This window comes from Eumetopias jubatus, unplaced genomic scaffold (genome assembly GCF_037043125.1).
Source record: "Eumetopias jubatus isolate StellerSeaLion01/CBP00866 unplaced genomic scaffold, mEumJub1_p1.0 scaffold_10, whole genome shotgun sequence".
NCBI classification, from domain to species: Eukaryota; Metazoa; Chordata; class Mammalia; order Carnivora; family Otariidae; genus Eumetopias; species Eumetopias jubatus.
Window position 1 is genome coordinate 53,874,653 of NW_028274816.1, and position 24,788 is coordinate 53,899,440.

The following is a 24,788-nucleotide window of genomic DNA, read 5'->3' on the forward strand; positions in this document are numbered from 1 at the left end:
TTGGTAATTGGGAAATCAGGAAGAGCATGGGAAAGGGTAAATATATGGGTAAATATAAAATATGAGGGCTTGGGGGGGGTCTTGATTTCTTTTTTAAAAATTTTCTTAAAATTATGTTCAGTTAGCCACTGTATAGTATATCATTAGTTTTTGATGTAGTGTTCAGTGATTCATTCATTGTGTATAACACCCAGTGCTCATCACAACACTTGCTCTCCTTAGTATCTATCACCCTGGAGAAGATATTTGCAAATGACATTATAGATAAAGGGCTGATATCCAAGATCTATAAAGAACTTCTCAAACACAGTCCTCAAAAAACAAAAACCCCAGTCAAAAAGTGGGCAGAAGACATGAATAGACACTTCTGCAAAGAAGACATACAAATGGCTAACAGACACATGAAAAAATGCTCAATATCACTAGCCATCAGGGAAATACAAATCAAAACCACAATAAGATACCACTTTACACTGGTTAAAATGGCAAAAATTTGGGAAACAGGAAATGTTGGAACAAATGTTGGCAAGGATGTGGAGAAAGGGGAACCCTCTTACACTGTTGATGGGAATGCAAGCTGGTACAGCCACTCTGGAAAACAGTATGGAGGTTCCTCAAGATGTTAATTTCTTTAAAATAATAACCTGTTTAAATTTCTGAGTGGAGTGCCAATGTGACTTTACATGGATTACTAATGGCAAAGAAAAAAATATACCAATACAATGGAGGGAACTCGTCATTACATGAATCAAGAGATCAAACATAGTTTCACTTGTATGCCACCTGATATTTTATATTAAATACACTACTATCTATGAAGTAGTCTTATAAAAAATGTTTAGTCTGAAAAGCCTCTAGACATAACCTTCAGTTCACAATAAATACAAAGGATAGAGGAACAAGTTAAGCCCACCTTGAGAAAAAGGACAAATATGGAATCACATTATACAGGTTACTTCTGAGTCTTCAAAAAATGTAAGGAGGTGGAGGGCAAATTCTTGACCAATTCTTATTAGACCCAATAAGCTGCAGTCATATAAAATATATGAGCTTAGTTTGGTTTTTGGCTTTTAAAAAGCTGGCACTTTTAGAAGATATTCTTTAGCCAATCCAAGAAATTTGTAAATGGGCTGAATATTATAGAACAATATAGGATTATTATTAGTGTTTTTTAGGTAACAATGGTTTAATGGTCATCTAGAAGATTACCCTTAATTCTAAGAGCTGTATGTTGACTTATTAGAGGTGACGTGATATCTAAAACATTCACTGAAAAACACAGCAAAATGATATATGTAAAATATATTCAATATATATGATGTATATATGCATATATTAAAAACTTAACAATTTGGTAGCCAAAGACCTAGGTTGACTTGGAAAGGTTTTCCTTGAGTTTTTGAAAGTTTTCAAATTTACATAAAAGGTACAACAGTGTTACAATGAAGTTTGTTTGCCCTCTACCTAGATTCAATATATCTGCTATTTCTCTCTCATAAATATGAACATGTTCATAGGTCTTTGGCTACCAAATTGTTAAGTTTTTAATTTATTTCAATTGTAGGGCATGTGGAATGTATGTTATCTGTATTACAGAATTTATTGTAAGAAACTTTCTTCAAACTCCTCTCCAGTTTTTCAACAGCTGAACTCACAATATCCAATAAGGGCACAGCATTTCTTTTTTTTTTAATCTTTTTTTAAAAAGATTTTATTTATTTATTTGACAGAGAGATAGACAGAAGAGCACAAGCAGAGGGAATGGCAGAGAGTGAGGGAGAAGCAGGCTCTGCACTGAGCAGGGAGCCTGATGTGGGACTCGATCCCAGGACCCTGGGATCATGACCTGAGCCAAAGGCAGACGCTTAACCATCTGAGCCACCCAGGTGCCTAGGCACAGCGTTTCTTATTATTAATCTTCAGGGAGTTGAGCTTTGAATAAAAAAGTGTCTTGTTTAGTATATTCTATGGGATTTTGTCCAGAATTAATTATCTGAAGAAAATATGGATGAACACTGATGCATTTAAAAAATATGCATTATAGGGTCTTCCTTCCACATGAATTTATGTATAGTAATAATGGTGATTATCATTAAAGAACCACAGTACTTAGTAAGCAAATACTATGTGCCAGATGCCCCTCTAAGCATTTAAATTTTGTGTTAAATAATCTTTACCATAACATCATTAGGCGGTAGAATAGTGATAATGGTAAAAGGATGTGCCAAAGCTAAATGCTTTCTGACTCTCATTACATCAGGAGTTTCTCACCACTATGAAATCTTTGATGTTGAGTAAGTTGATAGCAACGAGTAAAGGCCTTTCCACATTCCTTACATTTGTGTGGTTTCACACCAGTATGAATTCTCTGATGTTGAGTAAGTCGATCACTACGATTAAAGGCCTTACCACATTCTTTACATTCATAGGGTTTTTCACCAGTATGAATTCTCTTATGTTGAGAAAGACCTGAGATAGAACGAAAGGCCTTCTTACATTCTTTACATATATATGGTTTCAAACCAGTGTGAATTGTCTGATGATAAATCAGTTGAGAATTAAGTCTGAAGGTTTTTCCACATTCCTTACATTCAAAGGGTTTTTCCCCTGCATGAATTGACTGATGTGTTTTAAGGTCTCCAACACGACTGAAGGCTTTCCCACATTGTTTACATTCATATGGTTTCAAATCAGTATGAATTATCTGATGTTGAATAAGGTACGAATGAAGCTTAAATGTCTTCCCACATTCTTTGCATTCATGTGGCTTCTCGCCAGTATGAATTCTTTGATGTTGTGTAAGTTGAGAGCCTCTACAGAAGGCCTTCCCGCAGTCCTTACAATCATAGAGTTTCTCACTACTATGAATTCTCTTATGTTTAAGAAGGCTTGAACCCCTACTAAAGGCCTTCCCACATTCCTTACATTCATGCGGCTTCTCGCCAGTATGACTTCTCTGATGTTCAATAAGTAGATAGCTGCGAACAAAGGCCTTTCCACATTGTTTACATTTATATGGTTTCTCACCAGAATGAATTTTCTTATGTTGATAAAGACTTGAACGATGACCAAAGGCCTTCCCACATTCCTTGCATATATAGGGTTTCACACCATGATGAATTTTCTGATGTAGGCACATATGTCGGTACAATCTAAAAGTTTCCCCACATTCCTTACATTCATAGGGTTTCAAACCAATATGAATTTTTTGATGTTCAGTAAGGTGAGAATAACGTCTAAAAGACTTCCCACATTGCTTGCATTCGTAGGGTTTTACACCAGTATGAATGATCTGATGTTGAATAAGCTGTGAATAAAACCTAAAGGCTTTCTCACATCCATTACATTCATAGGGTTTTAAATCAGTGTGAATTTTTTTATGTCTAATAAAATGCTGGAGAACTATAAAGGCTTTTCCACATTCCTTACATTCATAGGGTCTCACACCATTATGGCCTCTCAAATGCTCGGTAAGGTGTGAATATTTTCTAAAGCCCCACCTACATTCCTTACATTCATAGGATTTCTCTCTAGTGTGAATTCTCTGATGTAGAGGAAGAGATATATGTTTTATAAATGTCATTTGACTAAAACATCCCATGTTAGGCCCCTGTTCTCTCCCAAATTCAATTCTGCACTGTGGGTCATTTCTGAAAATAAACCTCATAAGGTTGAAGGTTTTACTTCTTTTCATTGTCTCCTGATGGTATGAATTTACTTCATAACTGCTTTTTTCTGAAGATAACTTGTTGGTCCCAGTTGTAAAATCAAAGTCTGAAAGAAAACAAGAAAATAAACAAATACTATTTTCCTGTACTGGGGATGAGGAGGGGCCTTCTAGAATAAAAATAGTGATAAATTGAGAAGTATATTCACTAGAAGTAAAAGGGTCATAAAATCCTAAAATACTGTCATGAAATTTTTAAAAGGCAAGAAGGCCTCAGAAAATTATGAACGTTCATATTGAGAACTATAAAGTTTGTGAGTAGGCAAAGAGAAAAAGTCAGTAGTTCTCATATTTAGTGTGGATCAAAATTATAGAGGGAGCTTCTTATATACACTACCTTTTAGATATCTGCTGAGACTGAGTGAATCAGAATCTAGAGGAGTAGGTTCTGGTCATCTACATTTCTAACATTAATCTATCAGATGGCTTTATGTAATTTTTTCAATGGCTTGTCTTTATTTTAGGATAAAATCCTAAACACATAATCATAAGTAAAAAGGATCTGTCTTTTACACAAATTCATCTCAAGCCCTTGGCATCTTTTGTTCCATATATACTATCCAAATGCATCTCTTCAGCTACTAAAACATATATAACCTTTCCCATTTCCTGGGGCTCCGCACAGGTGCTCCACCTTTCAGAAAATCCTTTTACCTAGTGCCTTTAAATTATCATCTTGCAGATTAGAAATCACATCTTCAGAAAGGCTGCCTCTGCTAACTCTTAAGTAAATTCACATCCTTTATTCTCTATTCCAACACCTAATTTTTTTTAAAGATTTTATTTATTTATTCGAGAGAGAGAGAATGAGAGATATAGAGCATGAGAGGGAAGAGGGTCAGAGGGAGAAGCAGACTCCCTGCCGAGCAGGAAGCCCGATGTGGGACTCGATCCCAGGACTCCAGGATCATGACCAGAGCCGAAGGCAGTCGCTTAACCAACTGAGACACCCAGGTGCCCCCCAACACCTAATTTTTGTCTTCAAAATACTTTTTTCTATTACATATTTATTTTCTCATTTGTTTTACTACTTATTTTCTTACTGTAAAACTCAAAAGTTCTTCTAACTACTACTGCAAAACAAGTCCTTACCACAAGGTAAATATTAATTGTAGGATAAAATACTGAATTTTAAAAATGAACTTGGATGAAAGTAAAAGTAAATAAGAATGAAAATTAAGGTTACTGGGGAAGGCAGCTGAGTAAAATATCCATTTAGTTCTGAAAATTATGCAACAGTTATCCACCATCTCTCTCTGACTAATCTCTTACCTTATTACAGTACAATATGTTTTCTGTCATTTACCTTACAAGTGAGAAATATGCACATCCAAACTAGCTCAGTCAAAAATATAAATGGAAATAGGTGACACCTGATCATTCTCCAATTGCTTATCACCTTATATTGATATACATGTCTCTACCCCATTGTTCCATCTTCCCTGTGCCTAGTCACGATCGTTTTTCTGCTTTATCTCAATCAAGATAATCAGATGGTGTATTACTTTCATCAGCATTGTTTTAATATTCATCCATCCTACTGATGCTCACTACGTTTTGTTTCTCTAATGACTTTCCCAAATTCTCCTTTCCATTCCTTTACAGCCAAGTCCAATCATTCTTGAATTTCACAGAAATGTATTTCAGGAATTGCAATAGTTAATATTATTTCAAAAGGCTTAGGAAAATCTAAGAAATTAAACTTGAGGATGTTGGGAAAAAATAAAGTAACTAAGTGCTATGGGAACAGACTTTGGGAAACCAAATGCCTGGGACTCTTCAACAAGGAAATGTTGAATATAGGCTAAAGTTGGCTATCTGGATAGTGGAGCAGCCTGAAGAACTCTAATGTGCTAAATGGGTCAAGTATGAGTTGAAGGCAAGTGGGATTCTCCTTTGAATGAAGTACAATATGTTCAAAAAGTTGAAGTAAAGCAAACAATATTCTCTGAACTAATGAGAAATGACTAGCAATCCCCAAAAGCCAAAACACTTTATATTGATAAATAAAAATCAACAACTACTGTTAGCAAATGATAAATACAAACTGAAAGCATGGAACTTCTTGAAAACAATGATAATAAAGATACAATACATCAGAATCTATGGCCTTTAACTGTAGTGCTGCAAACTCATAGACTAAAAGGCTTACATCTAATGAAAAACTAAAGAATTAAAATGAATGAATTAAATATTAAATCAAAAATTAGAAAAAGAATGATAGTCTGCTGAAGGAAAACAGAAAAAGGGAAATCAATATAATAAAAACAAATTTTAAGTAAAATTGTACAATTAACACATGCAAACAAACCAGTAGCCTACCTATTCAAGGAACAAAAGATAGGAGGAAAATCTAAACACAATGATAGTAGGGAAACAGTCATCAATAAGGAAATAAAAAATGTTTAAGAAACCCATACAAGATAACTATGCAAATAAATTTGAGATGTACATGAAATGATGAATTTTTTGAAAATATAATTTATAAAAACTCACCCCAGTTAAATTTACTGACTTGCTTCTAACAAATAAAATATGAAAAGGGGAAAAAATAATAACTTCTCAATGAAGAAAACCAGCAGACACCACTTCATACAAGTTTTTAAGGTTAGCACCCCACTGATAAATCATGTTGATATCATGTGCCCCTAATATACAATAAGAAGGGCACTTCTCTGGTATTCTTCCCACAAATCCATAATCTCAGTTTAATAATAAGAAAACACCAAACACACCAAAATTTGGAGGCACTCTACTAACCAAACAGTATCTTCAAAAGTATCAAGGTCAAGAAAGAGAAGGAAAAACAGAAACTGTCACATTTGGAGGAAACTAAGGACACAGGATGACTAAAAGTAATGTGGTATCCTGGATTGGATCCTGAAACAGAAAAAAAGACATTAGTGCCAAAACTGGTGAAATCTAAATAAAATATTTATAGTATTGTAAAATGTTAATTTGATAGTTTTCACAAATGTACCATGGTTGTGTAAGATGTTATCATTATGGGAATTATATACTGGAACTCTTTGTACCACATTTGTAAATCTTCTGTGAATCTAAAATTATTTTAAAATAAAAGTAAGACCATAACAGAAACAGATTCCAGAAGAGATGGAAAATCTAAACAGACCAATTTCCACAGAATAATTTTAAAAATTGTATATTTATCCCACAAAAAGGTGATTACAATTAGCTTCCCTGTTGTCCAGGTTTCAGTTCCTGTAAACTATTTCCCACTGATGTTAATGAGGGTGCCTTAGAGAAATAGCTAATTCCTAGTCCAGGGCAGGGAAGATAAAGGTGAATCTAAGACCTCTTGTACTAAAGTGCAAAGAAGCTTTCAAAGACAGAGTTAATAATTTGTGCTTTTGGTCATGTAACATTAAGAGGGATCAAATTTGCCTTCCTACCTTAAACAACTAGAAAACCAAACAAAATATGTGAAACAACATCTTTCAAATATTGGAAAATAGATAGTACAGGATAGAAATTTCCCGAGGGAGGGGAAACAAATGAAGTGTGCCCCACAAGTACCACAGCTCACTGTCTAAAGAGGATTTCTAGAAAGAAGCACATGGAGGACAAACTAAGTGCAGCTGTACCCCCAAGTTGAGAAGACAGAGTAGAGAATTAAGGGAAAGAAATAAGTGCAGAATTTGCAAGGCAGAGTACTAGAGAGGAGGGAGCTGCACAGAGAGATCTCTGGAGATCTGTAGAGGAATCCCCTTGATACTGGGGCTGAATGTGAATCTGGGCATCTGTATGAGGACACTAATGAGAACAAAGAATGTACTACTAGATAGGAGTAGGCAGAACATCCCCTAGAAGTCACAAAGGGCAGGGGATAGTTCTTGTTTCCACCAACCACAGTGGAAAGGCCCCATACCACACAAGGCATCAAACATAGTCCCCAGAAGGATATTGCCTCAGTAGTGGGGCCAAGTTAGCCCTAGACTAAAAGCTGTTCTGGACCCACCCTAACAAAGCCTAAAAGCAAACCATGAAAGGACCAACAGATTCCAAATTATGTAACTACATCCAAGAACAAAGCCCAAATATGTAAAAGAATATTAGAAAATCCAACATCCCGACACAGTAAACTTCACAATGTCTGGCATCTAATAAAAAATTATTAGGCATGTAAAATAGCAGGAAAGTATGACCCTTACTAGGAGAAAATTAAAAGAAACACAACAAGGAATGATACAGATAATATAATTAGTAGAGGATATTGAAAGAGCTGTTTTTACTTTTATTTTTAAAATATTTTATTTATTTATTTGAGAGAGAGGGAGAGTGAGAGAGAACATAAGCAGGGGGAGAGGCAGTTGGAGAGGGAGAGGCAGACTTCCCTGCTGAGCAGGAAGCCAGATGTGGGGCTTGATCCCAGGACCCTGGGATCATGACCTGAGCCAAAGGCAGACGCTTAACCGACTGAGCCACCCAGGTGCCCTGTTTTGTTTTTTTTCTTGAGTGGCATTTTTTTGTAGATAAATTTCTAATAATTTATTTCATTTGATTTCTCAAAGTTTTTGGCAAAATGTTTTTCAAAATACCATATTTTCAAGGCTTCATGGTTTGTAATGTGGTGCCTTTTTTCCTTACATAAATTTTTTTTCTTGATTCATGTTGATAGAGCTGCACCACTTTTATTCATTCTTTGAGAGAACCAAATTTATAGTTGTGACTTGCTCTTTTGTATGTTTGGTTTTTATTTCATTAATTTCTGTTCTTTCCTTTATTATTTCCTTTCTTCTACTTTCTTTAAGTCTGTTGTGCTCTTCTTTTCCTGGCATATCAAATGGATGATCAGCTTATTAATTTTCAATATTTCTTCTGGAATCAAAAGATCCATTGGGAGAGGAAGCTTGAAATCAAAACAGATAAACAATAAGAGCCATGAAGAAGTGGTGAATTGGCCCTGAGGATCTACCACTTTTCTCCTGCAGAAACTTACTTATTCTGAGTATAGCTAGCAGTAAAGGCAAAGTGATTAAAAAAAAAAGGTAACTAAGAAATATCAAAACTGAAAATCAGCACCAACCCAGCTCAATCACTGATTATATTATAGTGATCAGCCTGCCACTCTATTGATTAATAGAGGAAAATGTAAATACTCTGGTGGAAGATACCATCACCGGAAACCATTCAGTTCTTTTTTTTTTTTTTAAGTATTTATTTATTTGAGAGACAGAGAGAGAGAAGGAGAGGAAGCAGGGGGAGAAACAGGAGGAAAGGGACAAGGAGACTCTGTGCCAAATGCAGAGCCCAATCGAGCGGGGCTCAGTCCCACAACCCCGAGATCATGACCTGAGCTGAAACCAAGAGTCAGATGCCCAACTGACTGAGCCACCCAGGTGCCCCCCGTTCAGTTCTTTTGTACACAATATCCAGCATACAATCACAGTTACTAGTAACGTGAAGAGGAATTACCATATGATGAATAACAAGAGCAAAGAAGAAATATAAGCATAGCCCACAGATGAAAAAACAGTAATGAAAGAAAGTAAATAAAGAATGAAGAATTTATATAAAATTAGATGTTATAAGACAAATTGAATTTCTAGAACTGAAAAAGACAACATAGGATATGAAAAACCCATCTTTAAGAGCAGACTTATCATAGCAGAATACAGGTAAGTGAGCTGAAATACAGGTCAAGAGAAAATAATAGAGAGAAAAGGAGATATATACATGATAGAACTGTGAGATACACTCAAAAGATCTAACATAGGTATAACTGGAGTCCCAGAAGAGAGGAAAGAATGGTCAAGTATTTTTCAAAAGCTGAATGAAGACTTTCACTTCTCAATAGAAACTATAAAATCACCACAAGCCAACATTTCCACTGCTATAAGTATAAAAATAATACTAAAAAGATAATGTTCTTGATTCATTCTACACTGTAAAAATTACCAAGTTTCATTTGTAGCAAAGAGAAAACCAGGACCCCATGTTACCTGTTTTCCATGTAGGTGGACCAGCAATTAAAATGGAATATTTGTAGATATTCTGAACATACACATAATATGAAATTTGTTTTCTTTGCCATTGGTTATTCAGAAAAAATCCTAGAATTCAAACGTTTATTCTAGAAAAAGAAGGAATTGCAGGATGGGGCAGAGGGAGGTAGGCAGGTAAATAAAAGAAAAGATTCAGGTGCTGAATGGAGATGCCCATTTCCATCTAACAAAACTCAAACTAGGCCTCTGAGAATATGGGGAATATGAATATGGAGAAATTTATCTAGTTTCTCGGCACAGAGCATAAAATATACAGTGGAGAAAGCAGCTATTCCAGATAGCAGATTCTATATCACTTCAGGCAGATGTCCTTACCCAGTGAGACCAAGTTAGTATAATTCTCCAACATCACATCTCTGTACAAATCCCTCTGATCGGAATTTAGGCATTCCCACTCCTCCTGAGAGAAGTCTATGGCAACATCACTAAATGTCAACGGCACCTGAAAAGACAAACCCATGTATTATTCATAACAGTAAAGAAAAAATGTTCAAGATAGAATGACTGAATTGCAGTAAGGGGGTAATATAGAAAAACAAATAAGCTGAAGTTACAAGATCATGACATGATTAGATGAGAATAAATACATTAGCTTCCGAAGTAGAGTACCAACAGTCTTGAAGAATCCTGTTGGAGTGCAAAAAATTCCTTTAAAAATAAAGGAAAACTTAAATACCTAAATGTATGAAAATGAATAAAGCAAACAGACTTTCCCAATTAAATGAAACAGTATATATAAGAACATTACCTACTATGTACCTGAATCACATACTATTAGTAAATACAAGTTCTTATGTCTTTTCTCTTCAAGGACTATGTAAAAAGAATTGTTCATTTTTTCTCCAAATTGAATTATAAAATCTCTTACAGCTAAGATGGAGTAACATGGATTGGATTTACCCTCCCATGTGAAGTAACAAAAAAACATAGACAAATCGTATGAAACAATGGTTTTTGAGGCAGAAAATATTGGGTAGTGATCCCTGACAGACAAGTAACAAATGAAATGAGCCTTATGATTGCTGTAGCTTACTGCTAGGAGACAGTACACAATTATTAGAATGGCTAAAATTTAATAAGACTGACCATTTTAAGTGTTGCTGGAGATGTGAAAAAAAAAATGGAACTCTCACACACTGATGGTGGGACTGTAAAATGGTAAATCATTTTGAAAAGTAGTTTATTGATTTCTTAAGAAGTTAAACACCCATATCCCCCAGTCATTCCACTCCTAGTGTTTATCCAAGAGAAATGAAAACATATGTCCACACAAAGGTTTGTGCATGAAGCAGCTTTACTCCTAATAGCCAAAAAGTGGAAAGAACTCAAAAATCCATCAACAGAGGAATGGATAGACAAATCTTTGTATATACTGAGAATAGAATACTAATCAGCAATTAAATGGATGAACTACTAATATATGCAACAATATGAATGAATCTTAAGATAAATATGCTGAATGAAATAAGATTAAAAAAGAACACATGATGTATGATTCCGTTTATATAAAATTCTAGAAAATGTGAATTAACCTATAGTGGCAGAAAGCAGAACAGCAGTTGCCTGGGGATGAAGGGCAAGTTTGGGGGCAGGTAGGAGGGGGCAACTATAAAGGGGCATGAGAAAAAATTTGGAATGATGGATATGTTCATTATCTTGGTTGTGGTAATAGTTTCACAGGTATATACATAAGTCAAAATTTATCAAATTCTACACTTTAAATATGAGCAACTTATCGTCAATTATATTTCAATAAATCTGCTTTAAAAAGACAAAATACATACACTTAATTATATGTCAATTATACTTCAAAAAGCTGATAAAGTTTCTATCTGAGGAAATGGAGTTTGTATAAAATTAAGTAATTTTATCAAAGCATAATATATGTCAGATTATGCATCATAAGCAGTTCCTTTATTCTCACAAGTTAATGTTTTCATTTAGTCCCTCTTAAAGACATCAGATTTAATCTTCCTTAAAGTATTAAGGTATTATTAATAATATTATTAAAGTAATATTAAATTTTAAAGTATTATACTATTACGATATTTAGGTTGGACACAAATTCTAACCTCTTCCCCACTGTTCAATATCATCTACCACTTGTAGTTCTAGATGATCTTCCTTTCTACAATCCCTTACTGAACTACTGTTCCTAGTTAGAACACACTAATGTAGGATGATCAGAAAAACACTGATTTACTCAAGACCAGCAATTTCTCTTTCAATACAAAATTCTCAGTGATTTCTGTAGCCAGGGCCCTGATATCTGTCTGTCTGTCTGTCTGTCTCTCTCTCTCTGCAGGCACCAATAACATTTCTACCCAAACCTAAAAGCTTTCAAAGCTGAGTTCTCATTTCACACCTGAGTCTGAGACCATTCATAACCCCAAACTCCCTTATCTTCCTGGAAAACTAAGGAGAAAGTTTTCTCTCCTGTGGTCAGATAGGGCCACCATTTATTTTCCTTTCTTTTTGGGGGGAGGGGAGGCAGAGGGAGAGAGAGAATCTTAAGCAGGCTCCATGCCCAGCACGGAGCCCAACATGGGGCTCGATCTCACGACTCTTAGATCATGACCTGAGCCACAATCAAGAGTCAGATGCTTAGCCAACTGAGCCACCCAGGTGCCCCAGGACCATCATCTCTATAAAATGAAACCACAAACCTGACAAAGGAAGCTCAAATATTTCCTTCAAGGTACTTCACTCGTGCACTGCTCCAACACTGCTCTTGAGAAAAGACTGAACACATAGAAGATGAATAATTGAAAATCAGTTAGAAAAAAAGGGAGTAAATGAGGAGGACACCATCCGTCTCTGTGAGGGGAGAAACCATGAAATAGGGTCAGAGATACAGCTTTCCTAGGTAGGAGGTATGGGGATAAAGAATGAAAGTTTTACCTGAGTTAAAAATCATAGTATTTCAGGAGGGAGACAGACATCCACTTACCTGGGCCATGGTTTTCAAACTGCTGATCTTCCTCAGGTTTCCTCTATTAGAGAAGCTGATTTCAGAGAAGCCAGAGCTGGGAGAGGAAAAAGAGGCCTTGAGATCTAGTGTATCTCAGAACTCCAAAAATTATCTAAGGTAATATAACCTTTCTTCGTTCTTCTTTATTCCTGCTTCCCACTGTCCTTGCCCACTCTCTACCCTCCCAAACACATGAACACATGTCAGGGGATATGGGAAGTCTAGACAAACCCAAGCCCTTCCCCATATCTACAGATACAAGCCACATAAGAGTGGATACAGAACAGAGGCACTCTTGCACCCAAGCTAGATCCAGACACCCACAATGCTTTATTTCTCATACTTATCAAGCCAACTGAACCCAGCCTGGGTTGTTCAGTGATACTGAATAGATCCTCATCCAGGCCTATCTTACAGGGTAAAGGCCAAGCCACACAACACAAACTGCAACAACCTTCATGTCTTTGGGATGGACTTGGACATGAAATCTTTTGCACCAGATAAAAGACAGAAAACAGTAGAGACCAACCTGGAAATCTTGACCACTGTAAAACTACCTGCCCATATGAAGCCTTTCCCCTAAGCCAGAACTATGATTCCCAAGATCCTCTGGGCTAACCAGCCTGGATTTCCCGATCAGGATCTACTTTGCTGGCGTGAATCATTCCCTGTGCCTCAGCAACCAACCCACCCAGTACCCACTAGAGAGGAGTGAATTCATTCTTACTGAAACCATATAGCAGCACATAGATTTTTTGCAACCTTCTATGTGATAGGTAGTCTATACACATTGACATTTAATTCCACAATGTAGTTATTATCTCAGTTCAACAGATGAAAAAAATGAAAGTTCAAAGAATTAAAGACATATCCCCATATCACAAACAATAAGTAGAAGTGATGTGTTTTGAATCGCATTTCTATAGTTATAAGGCCAATATTTCTCCAACTATTGCCTTTTAAACCCAGATTTTTTGTTCCCTTGTGTGAAACCTAAGAACAGGTAATTAGGACATCACCTATCAAAAGATTTACTAAAGAGATGTTTTTCAGTAATAAGGTACTATCATTTATAGGTAGTCAATTTTCAGATTTTAAAGGTTGATGATGCACCACATATAGTAAGGTGTAGGGAGAGGAGCATTGTTATGGTGTCCGGTAGACTTGTGAAAACCTAGGGCATTTGAGACATGTAAGCAGAATTATGCATAAGAATTTAACCATGAAAGGCGATTTCTGAATCTCCATCCAAAGGAAATAACTGTAAAATGTGCCTAGAGATGTAGAAAGGAATAGGATAGATTACTAGTGAAAATTTTTAAAAAACTGGAGAGAAATTTAAAGATACTCAATCTAAAGGTTCTTAGATGGGTGGTTAATTAAACAAACTATAGTGCATTCATACAATGGAAAATGAAGCAGACTTTGAAAATGATTGTACAGATCACCGGTCCTCAATAGTGGAACATTCAGCAATGTCTGAAGACATATTTGGTCGTCAAAATGTGGGAAGAGGTGCCATTGTTTCTATCAGGTAGAGAACCAGGGATGCTGCTAAACATCCTAGAATGCACAGGAAAGCCCCCCACAACAAAGAATTATCTAGCCAAAAATATCAACGGCACTAAGGTTGAAAAACCCTGAAGTAAACTCATTAAAGAAAGATAACATAATCCAGAATCTGTATATTATCCACAATGCCACCTTACAATAACAAATATTAAACATGCAAAGAAACAGGAAAAAGTTTACTGATAATCAAGAAAAAAAAATCTCAGTAGAGGGTGGGAGGATGGGTTAGCCTGGTGATGGGTGTTAAAGAGGGCACGTTCTGCGTGGAGCCGGGGTGTTATACGCAAATAATGAATCATGGAACACTACATCAGAAACTAATGATGTGATGTGTGGTGACGAACATAACGTAAAAAAAAATCTCAGTAGAAACAGACTCAGAAATGACCTATGTAGTGGACAAGGACTTGAAAACGTTATGATTAAGATGCCAAAAAAAGTAGAGGAAAACATGGGCAAAATGGGGTGCAAAATGGGTTCAGTTGGTAGAGCACGCTACCACTGATCTCAGGATTGTAAGTTAAAGCCCCATGTTGGGTGTAGAGCTTACTTAAAAAGGGGGGGTGCCTGGCTGGCTCAGTCAGAATACAAAATGAAGCATATCAATAGAGATTTAGCTTAAAGATTCACATGAACACTTTATAATTTAAAATATAATATTGAAAATTAAGAATGCATTGGGTAGTCAATGTAAAGTCAAATTAACAATAATCTTATGCAGAGAGAAAAAAAAAGGAAAGAACAGAGCAAAATAGAAAAGAAATATAGGAGACAGTCAAACCATGAAATTGAAAACCTAAAAATATAGGACAGAAAATTTATTTGAAAAAATAATGGACAAAAACATCACAAATCTCATGAAATGTTTGGATACATAAATTAAAAAACTCATCAAAGCTAACCAGATAAAATAAGGAAATCCCTACCTAGGCACAGCGTGGCCAAACTGTTGAAAAACAAAGTTTACAAATATATCATAATAGTATGTATTTTTAAAAAGCCCGGTGATGGGTATTAAGGAGGGCACGTATTGCAGGACCACTGGGTGTTACACACAAACAATGAATCCTGGAACACTACATCAGAAACTAATGATGTACTGTATGGTGACTAACATAATAAGATAAGATAAATAAAATAAAATAATAAAATATAAAATAAAATAGGGTATCAGTTATAAGAAAAAGTTCATGTCTCAATAGAAACTACAGTGGCCTGAAGAATGGAATTATATCTTTAAAGTATTGAAAGAAAAAAATGACAACTGTTAGTTTTATACCGGAGAAAATATCTTTCATAAATGAAAGTGAAAGATCTTTTCTAACAAAAGCTTAGAGAATTTCTTATTAACAGACCTACAATATGAGAAATACTAAAGGACAGCAGTCAGACTAAAGGCAAATAATCCCAGGTGGAAGCATGTGCAAAAAGCTATGACAGTAAATATATGACTAATATGACTAAACAAATGGACTGTTTAAAGGAACAAAAATAATAATTCTTGTGGGGCTTGTAATATAGGAAGAAGAAATGACAATACTAGCATAAATAGAGTTAAACTATTAAAATGTTCTTATATTAGTTGATATGTAGTAAAAGCCCTAATTTAAGGGAGACTGTCTCAAAGATGCATTCTATAATAACTCAGTTAACTACTAAAAATTATACAAAGATGTACAACCAGAAAAACCTACTAGAAGAGATAAAATGAAATAATAAAAATACCTGATTAATACAAAAGAAGACAGGAAAAGAGGAATAAAGAAATAAAGAATGAACAGGACAAACAAAATATATTGCAAGATGACAGATTTAAACCAAATTTTATCAGTAATTGTAGTAAAATGTAAATGTACTAAACATTGCAATTAAAATCTAAGATTGTCAGATTAGATTAAGAAGAAAAACAGGATCAATTATGCTGCCTATAAGAAATATACTTTAAACACAAAGACAAATATATTAGAGAGTAATAAGAAAAATGCTAGTATTAGTGTATTAATAACAGATACAATAGGTTTCAATGCAAGAAGTATTAAAAGTAATAGAGACGTTCATACAATTCAAGAAGAATATGATGGTAGTCCTACATTTCTTATGTACCTAGTAACATAGCTTTAAAATACATAAAGCAAAAGTCAACAAAATTAAAGGCTAGACAAAGTTATAATTGAAGTTTGAGAGTTTAGTACTCTCCACTGGTAACCAGTAACAGGAAGAGAAAAAAAAAATCAACAGGGCCATAGAAGTTTGAACAGGATTAATCAAATTGACCTAATTGAACATTATACTCCCAAACTATAGACTATACATTCTTTTCAAATGCTCACAATATATTTATCAGAACATTCTGGGCCATAAAACAAGTATCTATAGATTTCAAATAATTAATATCAAAAAGAATGCATATATTCTGAAGCCCTTGGAATTAATTTAGAACTTAAAAACAGGTATTTCTCAAATGTTTCCAAATATAAAAAGTTCACTTCTAAATAAGTATAGGTACAAACAATGAATCATGGAACGCTATATCAAAAACTAATGATGCACCGGTGACTAACATAGCATAATAATAAAAAAATAAATAAAAAGTAAATCAAAGGAAAAAAATAAGTATAGGTCAAAAACCAAATCATAATATGGAAACCAGAAAATATTTTGAGCTGAATGATCATGAAAGTATGACATAACAAGTCTTGTGAGATGTAATCCAACCAATGCTTACAAAGACATTTTAACTTTATATATGTTTTTGTTTTGTTTTTTATAAATGCTGCAGATAAATGCCATTCATTGTTTAATCTCCATCATAGTTGTTTGGTGTACTACAGATATATTGACATAGCAAGTAAATTAGTAGTGAAATTATGATGGAAATCCTTTGTCAAATTATGTCCATGCTAAATAAATCTGGAATTTATTTTTTCCCAGTGGATAGCATGAGCATTTTTAAAAAATTTTTTATTGTTATGTTAATCACCATACATTACATCATTGGCTTTTGATGTAGTGTTCCATGATTCATTGTTTGTGTATAACATCCAGTGCTCCATGCAGAGCATGCCCTCTTTAATACCCGTCGCCAGGCTAACCCATCCTCCCACCCCCTCCCCTCTAGAACCCTCTGTTTTTCAGAGTCCATCGTCTCTCATGGTTCGTCTAGCGTGAGCATTTGTAATAATTGTCCTCTTATTTTCTTCTTTCTTTTAAATGCTTTGACCTACTTCATCCAAACATAAATGTATGTATTATCAAAGTGGAAAGGTTAAAAATCAATGATCTACCTTTGGAAGATAGACAAAGAAAAGCACCAGGAAATTAACATTGGTACAATACTACTCTACAGAAAGTAGAGCACACTAAAAGAAACCAGTCACATAAAAAACCCAGATATACAACAAAGAAAAATCAATAAAGCCAAAAACTATTTCATTGATGAGATAAAATTGATAAATCTCTCACTAGGCTAGTCAAGAAAATAAATGCCAATATCAGGAATATGAAAGGAGACAGCACTACATATATTACAGACATTACATTGGTAACAAATTTCATGAACAACTTTATGAAAATAAACTTGAAAATATAGATGAAATTTTAAAATTCCTTGAAAACACAATTTAATTGAACCGATATGAAAAATGGAAAATCTGAATATTGTTATATTTACTAAAGAAATAAAATCTTTATTAAGGACTTTCCCATAAAGTGTCAGGTCCAGAGGCTTCAGTGGCAAATTCTCCCAAACAATTAAGGAACTAAAAATACAAGTCAAACTCAGTATCTTCTAGAAAATAGAAAAAATGGACCATGTCATGAGGCATAACTGTGGTATCAAAACCTGACAGGGACATTAATTACAAGAAAAGAAAATTACAATACATCTCTCATGAACATAGATGTAAGCATATTAAGCCAAAGATTAGCAAGGATATTACACCAAATATTATAGGTGATATAGAGGGCAAGAGAAATTTAGTCTAGAAATATAAAGGTCATTTAATTTCCAAAAAATCAATCAACATAACCTTCCAACCTTAAATAAAAAAAATGGAGAAAGCCATTCATACATTTCATTAGATACGGAAACTTTGATAATATTCAACCACAGTTCATGATAAAAATTCTCAGCAAACTAGGAAAAGAAGGGAACTTCTTTAATTTGATAAAGGGGATCTACAGAGTAAAACTACAACTATAATTATATGAGAGGTGAAATATGGATCACTGTCCTTCTGAGTTCAGGAACAAGGCAAGTTTGTCCATTTTTACCACTTCTACTAAATTTTGTACTGTAAGACCAATCCAATACCATAAGGGAAAAAAGTGAAATGAAAGGTATGAAGGTTAGAAAAAAAAAGAAGTAAAACTATCTTTATTTGCAGATAACATGATTTGGAAAAAAATTTCAGTTCTACAATCTGTTAGAATAAGTGAATTTATTAGCAAGATTATTGAATAAAAGGTCAAAGTATAAAACAATTACTTGTATTAAAGCAAAGTTATTGGAAAATGAAATTTTAAAATCCCAACAGTTTATAAAAAAATCTAAAAAGTACAGCGTTTTGGAATAAACCTAACAAAAGGACAAGACTTAGACTGAAAACACCAGACCATTAAGGGACTAAAGAAGAATTAAACAAATGGAAACAGTCTATGTTTATGAATTGGAAGACTCAATTTTAACTATCAATTCTCTCTAAATTGATCTATTGATTTGATGCATCTCCAACAATATCAGCAGGGTTTTTTTTTTTGAGAAAATTAAAATTAACTTGTTCTTATAATTATATGGAAATGCAAAGAACCCAGAAGAGTCAGGGCAATTGTGAAGAACAAAGTTGTCAAAATCACATTAGATATCAAGATGTGATATAAAGCTACTGTAATTAAAACAGTGATACTGACATAGGATTGACAAACAGACCAATAGAATAGAGAGTCCAGAAAGAGACTTGCACATATATAGTCATGGTTTTCACACAAAAAAAGTCTGACTGCAGTTTAGAGCAGAAAGGATAGTCTTTTTCAACAAAAGGTGCCTAAGTAATTGGCTGTGTGCAAAAACTGATTTTCACTCTGATCCCACTACATACACAGATATAAATCCAAGATGGATCATACACCTAAATTTGAAAACTGAAACAATAAACCTGGAAGAAGAAACAGGAAAATATCTTCATGATCATGGCTATGCAGCATTCTCCTTTTTTTGGTTTAATTTTTATTTTCACTTATTTTAGACTTAGAGAAAAGTTGCAAGAGGAGTAGAGAGAGTTCTTTTTAACCCTGACCCTAATGTTAACATCTTACATAGGACAATGATCAAAACCAGGAAATTAACATTGGTACAATACTACGGATGGCATATCTTATTCAAATGTTACCAGTTTTTCACACTAATGTCCTTTTCTTTTCCAGGATCCTATACATGATCCCACATTGCATTTAGCTGTTATTTCTCCTTAGTCTCTTCCAATCTCCAAAGTCTTCTTATGGTAATAGTTTTCAACTGCTGCCATAACAAACTACCACAAATTTAGCTTAAAACAACACATATTTATCATCGCACAATTTTTGTGGACCCAGAGTCTGCACACAGTTTAGCTGGATGCTCCCCTTAGGCTGATCTCATAAACTGCAAACAAGGTTTTCACTGGGCTGTGTTTTCATTCAGAGGTTCAACTGGGGAAGAATCCACTTCAGAGTTCATTCAAATTGTTGGCAGAATTAATTTCTTCGCAGTTATGGGACTGAGGGCCCCTTTTTGCTGGCTGTCCACTGGTGGACACCCTTAGGTCCTAGAGGCCACCTGCAGTTTCTGGCAACATGGGCTTCTCCAGCATTGCCACTTACTTCATCAAGACCACAAAGAGAATCGTTAGCTCTAGTCTGCTATAATGGGGTCTTACATGACATAACATAACCGCAACAGTGACATACCATTTCTTTTACCGTATAAAATAACCTTATCACGGAAGTGACATCCCCCTCACCTTTGCCATTTTCTATGGGTTAAAAGCAAGTAACAGGTTCTGCTTGCACTCCAGGGGTGAGGATTATACAATGGCACAGACACCAGCAGGCAGCAATCACGTGGTCACTATAAAGGCTGGCCACCACACCTATCTTCATGACCTCTTCATTTTGGAGGAGTACCAGTCATTTATTTTGTCACATATCCTCCACTTGGTTTTTCTAATATTTTTGTAACTGGAATTTGGTTGTACAATTTTGGCAGTACCACGATGGTGTTGTGTCCTTCTCTTTGTATCATAAGACAGGGCTAATGACAGCAATGTCTTATTACTGGTGATGTTAACCTCGATGGCTTGATTAAACTGCTTTCTGCTGGGTTTCTCTACTGTAAACTGACTACCTTTCCCTTTGTAGTTAATAAGCATCTTGGATAGTGGGAAATATTTTGACACTATGCAAATTCTTTTTCTCCTCAAATTTTCACCCACTAATTTTAGCATCTATTAGTTGTTTGTGTCTGAAACAACTATTACTGTGGTGTTTGCCTAAACAACCACATTCTATGTCCCTCTTTCCTTCTACATTTAACAACTGGAATTCTACCGTAAGGAAGAGCTGTCCCTTCTTCCCCAAGAAAAGATGTTTTAAACAGAACAAAAATGCAATAACCATAAAAGAAAAAAATTGGTAAATAGCTCCATTAAAATTATGAACTTCTCTTTGCTATATCATTAAGTAAGAAGCTATAAGCTAATGAAAGACATTCTCTTTCTCTATTTCTTTCTCTTTCCACACACACACACACACACACACACACACACGCATACATACATGTTTATATACACTCACAAAGGACTTGTATTCAAAATATACATAAAATTCCTACAAATCAATATTAAAATGACAAAAAAGACTAAAAATGGACAAAAGATTTGAATAGACACTTCATAAGAATATATCAAAATGGGCAGTATCATATGAAAAGATGCTTACATCATTACTTATCAGAAAAATGAAAATTAAAATCACAATGAGATACTACTACACAGACATCAGAATGACTAAAGTTAAAATGATTAACAATAGCAAGTGATGGCCAGTTTGAGAAGTAACTGTATCTTGCAGGGAGTGCAAATTAAGTCAACCACTTCCACCCTTAAGTATTTATCCAGGGAAAACATGAACATATGCCCACAAAAAAACTTGTACAGGAGTGTTCATAGAAGGTTTATTCATAATAGTCAAATACAGGGAACAACCCATCATCATGAGAATGAATAAAAAAAAAAGTGTGGTATGGTCACAGAAGGAAGTTTTCATAATGTGATCATATTCTGGCAGGGCTGCTAGAGACAGAATGATGTCTCTTCCTATGAACTCCCAAAGCAGGTCACCTGGATTTCTCTAGTGACATCTCACATCTTCTGTCTTACTTAGTCCTATTTTGATTTCATTTCCTTGGTGGATAACAAGTCATTTGAGGAGAGCAACTATGTCTTTTTGTCATTATATTCCAAGGAGTACAAGCATATTGATATATTGTAAATATTTGGTATCTGACTTAAATTTCAAAACTAGAAATTTATCCTTAGGGAATGACTGTAAAAGGACATAAAGATCTATGCATAATGATGTTCATTATAGACTAATTTAGTTGGTAGTCAAAAATTAGAAACATAATAACTAACAGTAGGCAACAGGTTAAATAAATTATGGAGAAAAGGGCTTGAGGGCCCTGAAAAGGGTGATTCATCTGCATGGCCTCACACACAATTCACAGATATGTCACTAATAGGCAGGACATTTCAGCGAAGGAAAAGAAAGGGTCTCATATCTTTAAAATTCAAGTGTATTTAATGAATGAATAATGAGGAAACACAAACTCACCTGAACTTTAACTTTTTGATGTGTAACAAAAATTCTTTTTTCTCTCAGTATCCTCTTTTTTTCTTTAGAGACAGGCAGCACTGGGAAAAGAGAAGGCAGTCCTGAAACATCAGGACTTTCTTGGATAGCACAGTAACTTAGAAAACACACTCCATGACCACACCTTCTCACCTAGTCTCCCCCCCCCCCACCACCAGTATAAGAGTAGAAAGGATACTGGAATAGTGTTGACCTTCCCAGGATGAGAGAGGCCAGGGTCACTGATGTACAGGGAGAAATCGGTCTCTAATTCACAGCAGGTTCTTGGGGCCAGAGTTCTGGAAATGCTGTGGATATGAGACATGTAACTGACCTTCAGGAGCTTCCAAGGAAGAACCTTCCAGGAGGGAATCCTACTCCTGGGACCTTATCAGGTCTTCCCAGAAGCCTGCCTTGGGGCCGATTGCAGCTTCAAAAGATCTCATCCCAAGATCAAGTCTGTGTCATCTTGCCGTGATTCTCCATTCTTCCATTCTAAGGCTCAGGATCTGACTTCCCTCTTTTATCCGCGGCGGAGGACGGACAGGGCGGAGGATCCGCGGAGCCACACAACCGTCGCTCACCCATAAGCCACGAAGTTAATTAAATAAGCACAACCAAGGGTCTGATACACAAGCGCAGACGCCGTCATGGAGACACGCTGTCACAGTGTCACACACACACACAGACTCACACACGTCTCTCGTAGGAACACAAATCTGTGCTGTTCACGCAGACACAGGCCTGAGACTCCGGGCTCCACACGCCCTGTCAGTTCCCAGATTGTCCTCGCCTGGAGAGCCTCTCACCCCATCCAAGGATTCCCGTCGGGCTCCGCTCAGAAACTGTAGATGCCTCCGCTGATTTTTATCTTTGGATAGGTCCTACTCACCACGTAGTGACCACAGCTGCTCCGACACCGGAAAAGGACTCAGGGATCGAGGTGGATGCGAGCCCGGTGGCTTCTGGGAAATGCAGTCCCGCCGGCTGGGAGCCGGAGACAAGGTCGCCAGTGCTCGGAGTGCGCAGGCGCAGGCGTGTGCCGGCGCGGCGCGAGGATGAGCCGAACTGTGGAGCACCGTAATCTCAGGTTCTACACCGGTGAGGGAAGCGAGTGGAATGTGAGTCCAGGCTGTAGAAAGCAGAGCAAGGGTAGCGGACGCCAGAGCCTCGACCCTGCACGCGGGAAGTGGAGGTAGCGGGTTCCTGGGTGCAGTGGTTCCGTAGATGCGAGTTCTGTGAGGGGCTCAGAACTTTTGTCTTTCGCACCCCAGGGTAGCACCAGCGCCTGGAGTAGAGCCAGGAGCACAGCAGGTGTTAGGTATGCGTTTGTTTTATTTTTAAAAATATTTTATGTATTTATTTGAGAGTGAGAGCGCGAGCATGAGCGGGGGGAGGGGCAGAAGGCGAGAGAGAAGCTGACTCCCCGCTGAGCAGGGAGCCCCAAGCGGGGCTGGATCCCAGGACCTTGGGATCAAGACCTGAGCCGAAGGGAGACGCTTAACCGACTAAGCCACCCAGGCGCCCCTGTGCATTTTTTTAAAGAAACAGTGACTCGGCAGGTGTAGGCGTGTTTGGGTTTTCATTCTTTGTGACACTGTGGAACCCATTGTGTATCTGTAACTGTGTGTGTGTTGGGGGGGGTGTTGTGTTTCTGGTTGTGATTTGTTTCAGAGTGTGTTCTCTGGTTGTGATAGTGGCTTGTATTTCAGATTTTGAGGTTATATAAAATTTATTAAGCCCTGTTCCTCCTCACACCTACATCCCAACCCCGAAATTCTTCATGCCCAGTAAGTTCTTTCCATTAACAATGAGTCTCGGTGACTTTTGTCCAAGACACATCCTAGAAGGGCTGACTCATTCATGAGGCACAGTGGCAAAATGCCTAGGGCCCACAATACTTTTGGAGGCACACAAAAAGTGTTGTATTTATTTATTTATTGTTATTTTTTATTTTATTTTAAGTCTTTAAAGTCAGAATTAAGCAAATGTTTGTCAAAGGAACGTTAATATTTAATTTATTATTATTACTATACCTAAACAATCGTAAAATATAATTTTTATTCTTTTTTTTTTATGGAAGAAGGGGCCTATGAAAGTCATAGTGCAGCCTGGCATCTTAGTCAAATCAAACCAGATTTCTATCTATCTTAATACCTCTTCCAACTCCCCACTGGGATTTGGGAATACAGCACCATACCCTCCGAGTTTAGGTGCAACTGCCTGTGAACTCTGAGCTTCTCTCATGAGAGCCCCTCCAATGGCCCCAGTATGGAGTGCAACATTTCCTTCCCCAGCTGTCTGAGTACCTTGGAAGTGAAGTTTGAACATGTTTTTCAGTCTCCTAAAATTTTTTTCTTTCCAAGACTCTTGGGGAATAGGCAATAAAAAGTTTGAGTGCCTTTGTGACTGTGTATGGAATTATATAATATGATGCATTTTTTGAGGCCTATTAGACTGTGACTTTAGCTATGAGATTGTATGTTTTTATCTGTATGACTTAAAATTTATGTGATATTTTGAAAGATATGCTTTTCTTATGTGTGCATTCTGTAGATACTGTAAATGTGAATTCCTGTGTGAACAGACTTGTGTGAGAAGCTGCATG

At 36.0% G+C, this 24,788-nt stretch overlaps 1 protein-coding gene across 2 annotated transcripts; it reads right to left on the minus strand.

Moving 5' to 3' along the window:
* Positions 1-1,730: 1,730 nt before the first annotated feature.
* Positions 1,731-23,124, minus strand: ZNF404 (zinc finger protein 404). Of its 2 annotated transcripts, XM_028088072.2 has the most exons (6): positions 22,515-23,124; positions 22,163-22,242; positions 12,704-12,779; positions 12,420-12,495; positions 10,069-10,195; positions 1,731-3,774 (listed from the first exon to the last, which is right to left on the minus strand). In XM_028088072.2, exons 5-6 carry the CDS (start codon positions 10,100-10,102, stop codon positions 2,252-2,254), a joined length of 1,557 nt encoding a protein of 518 aa, XP_027943873.2. In that variant the 5' UTR covers positions 10,103-10,195; positions 12,420-12,495; positions 12,704-12,779; positions 22,163-22,242; positions 22,515-23,124; the 3' UTR covers positions 1,731-2,251. The 2 variants fall into 2 exon arrangements, with proteins under 2 accessions (XP_027943873.2, XP_027943872.2); XM_028088071.2 differs by lacking the exon at positions 12,420-12,495.
* Between the last annotated feature and the right edge of the window lie 1,664 nt (positions 23,125-24,788).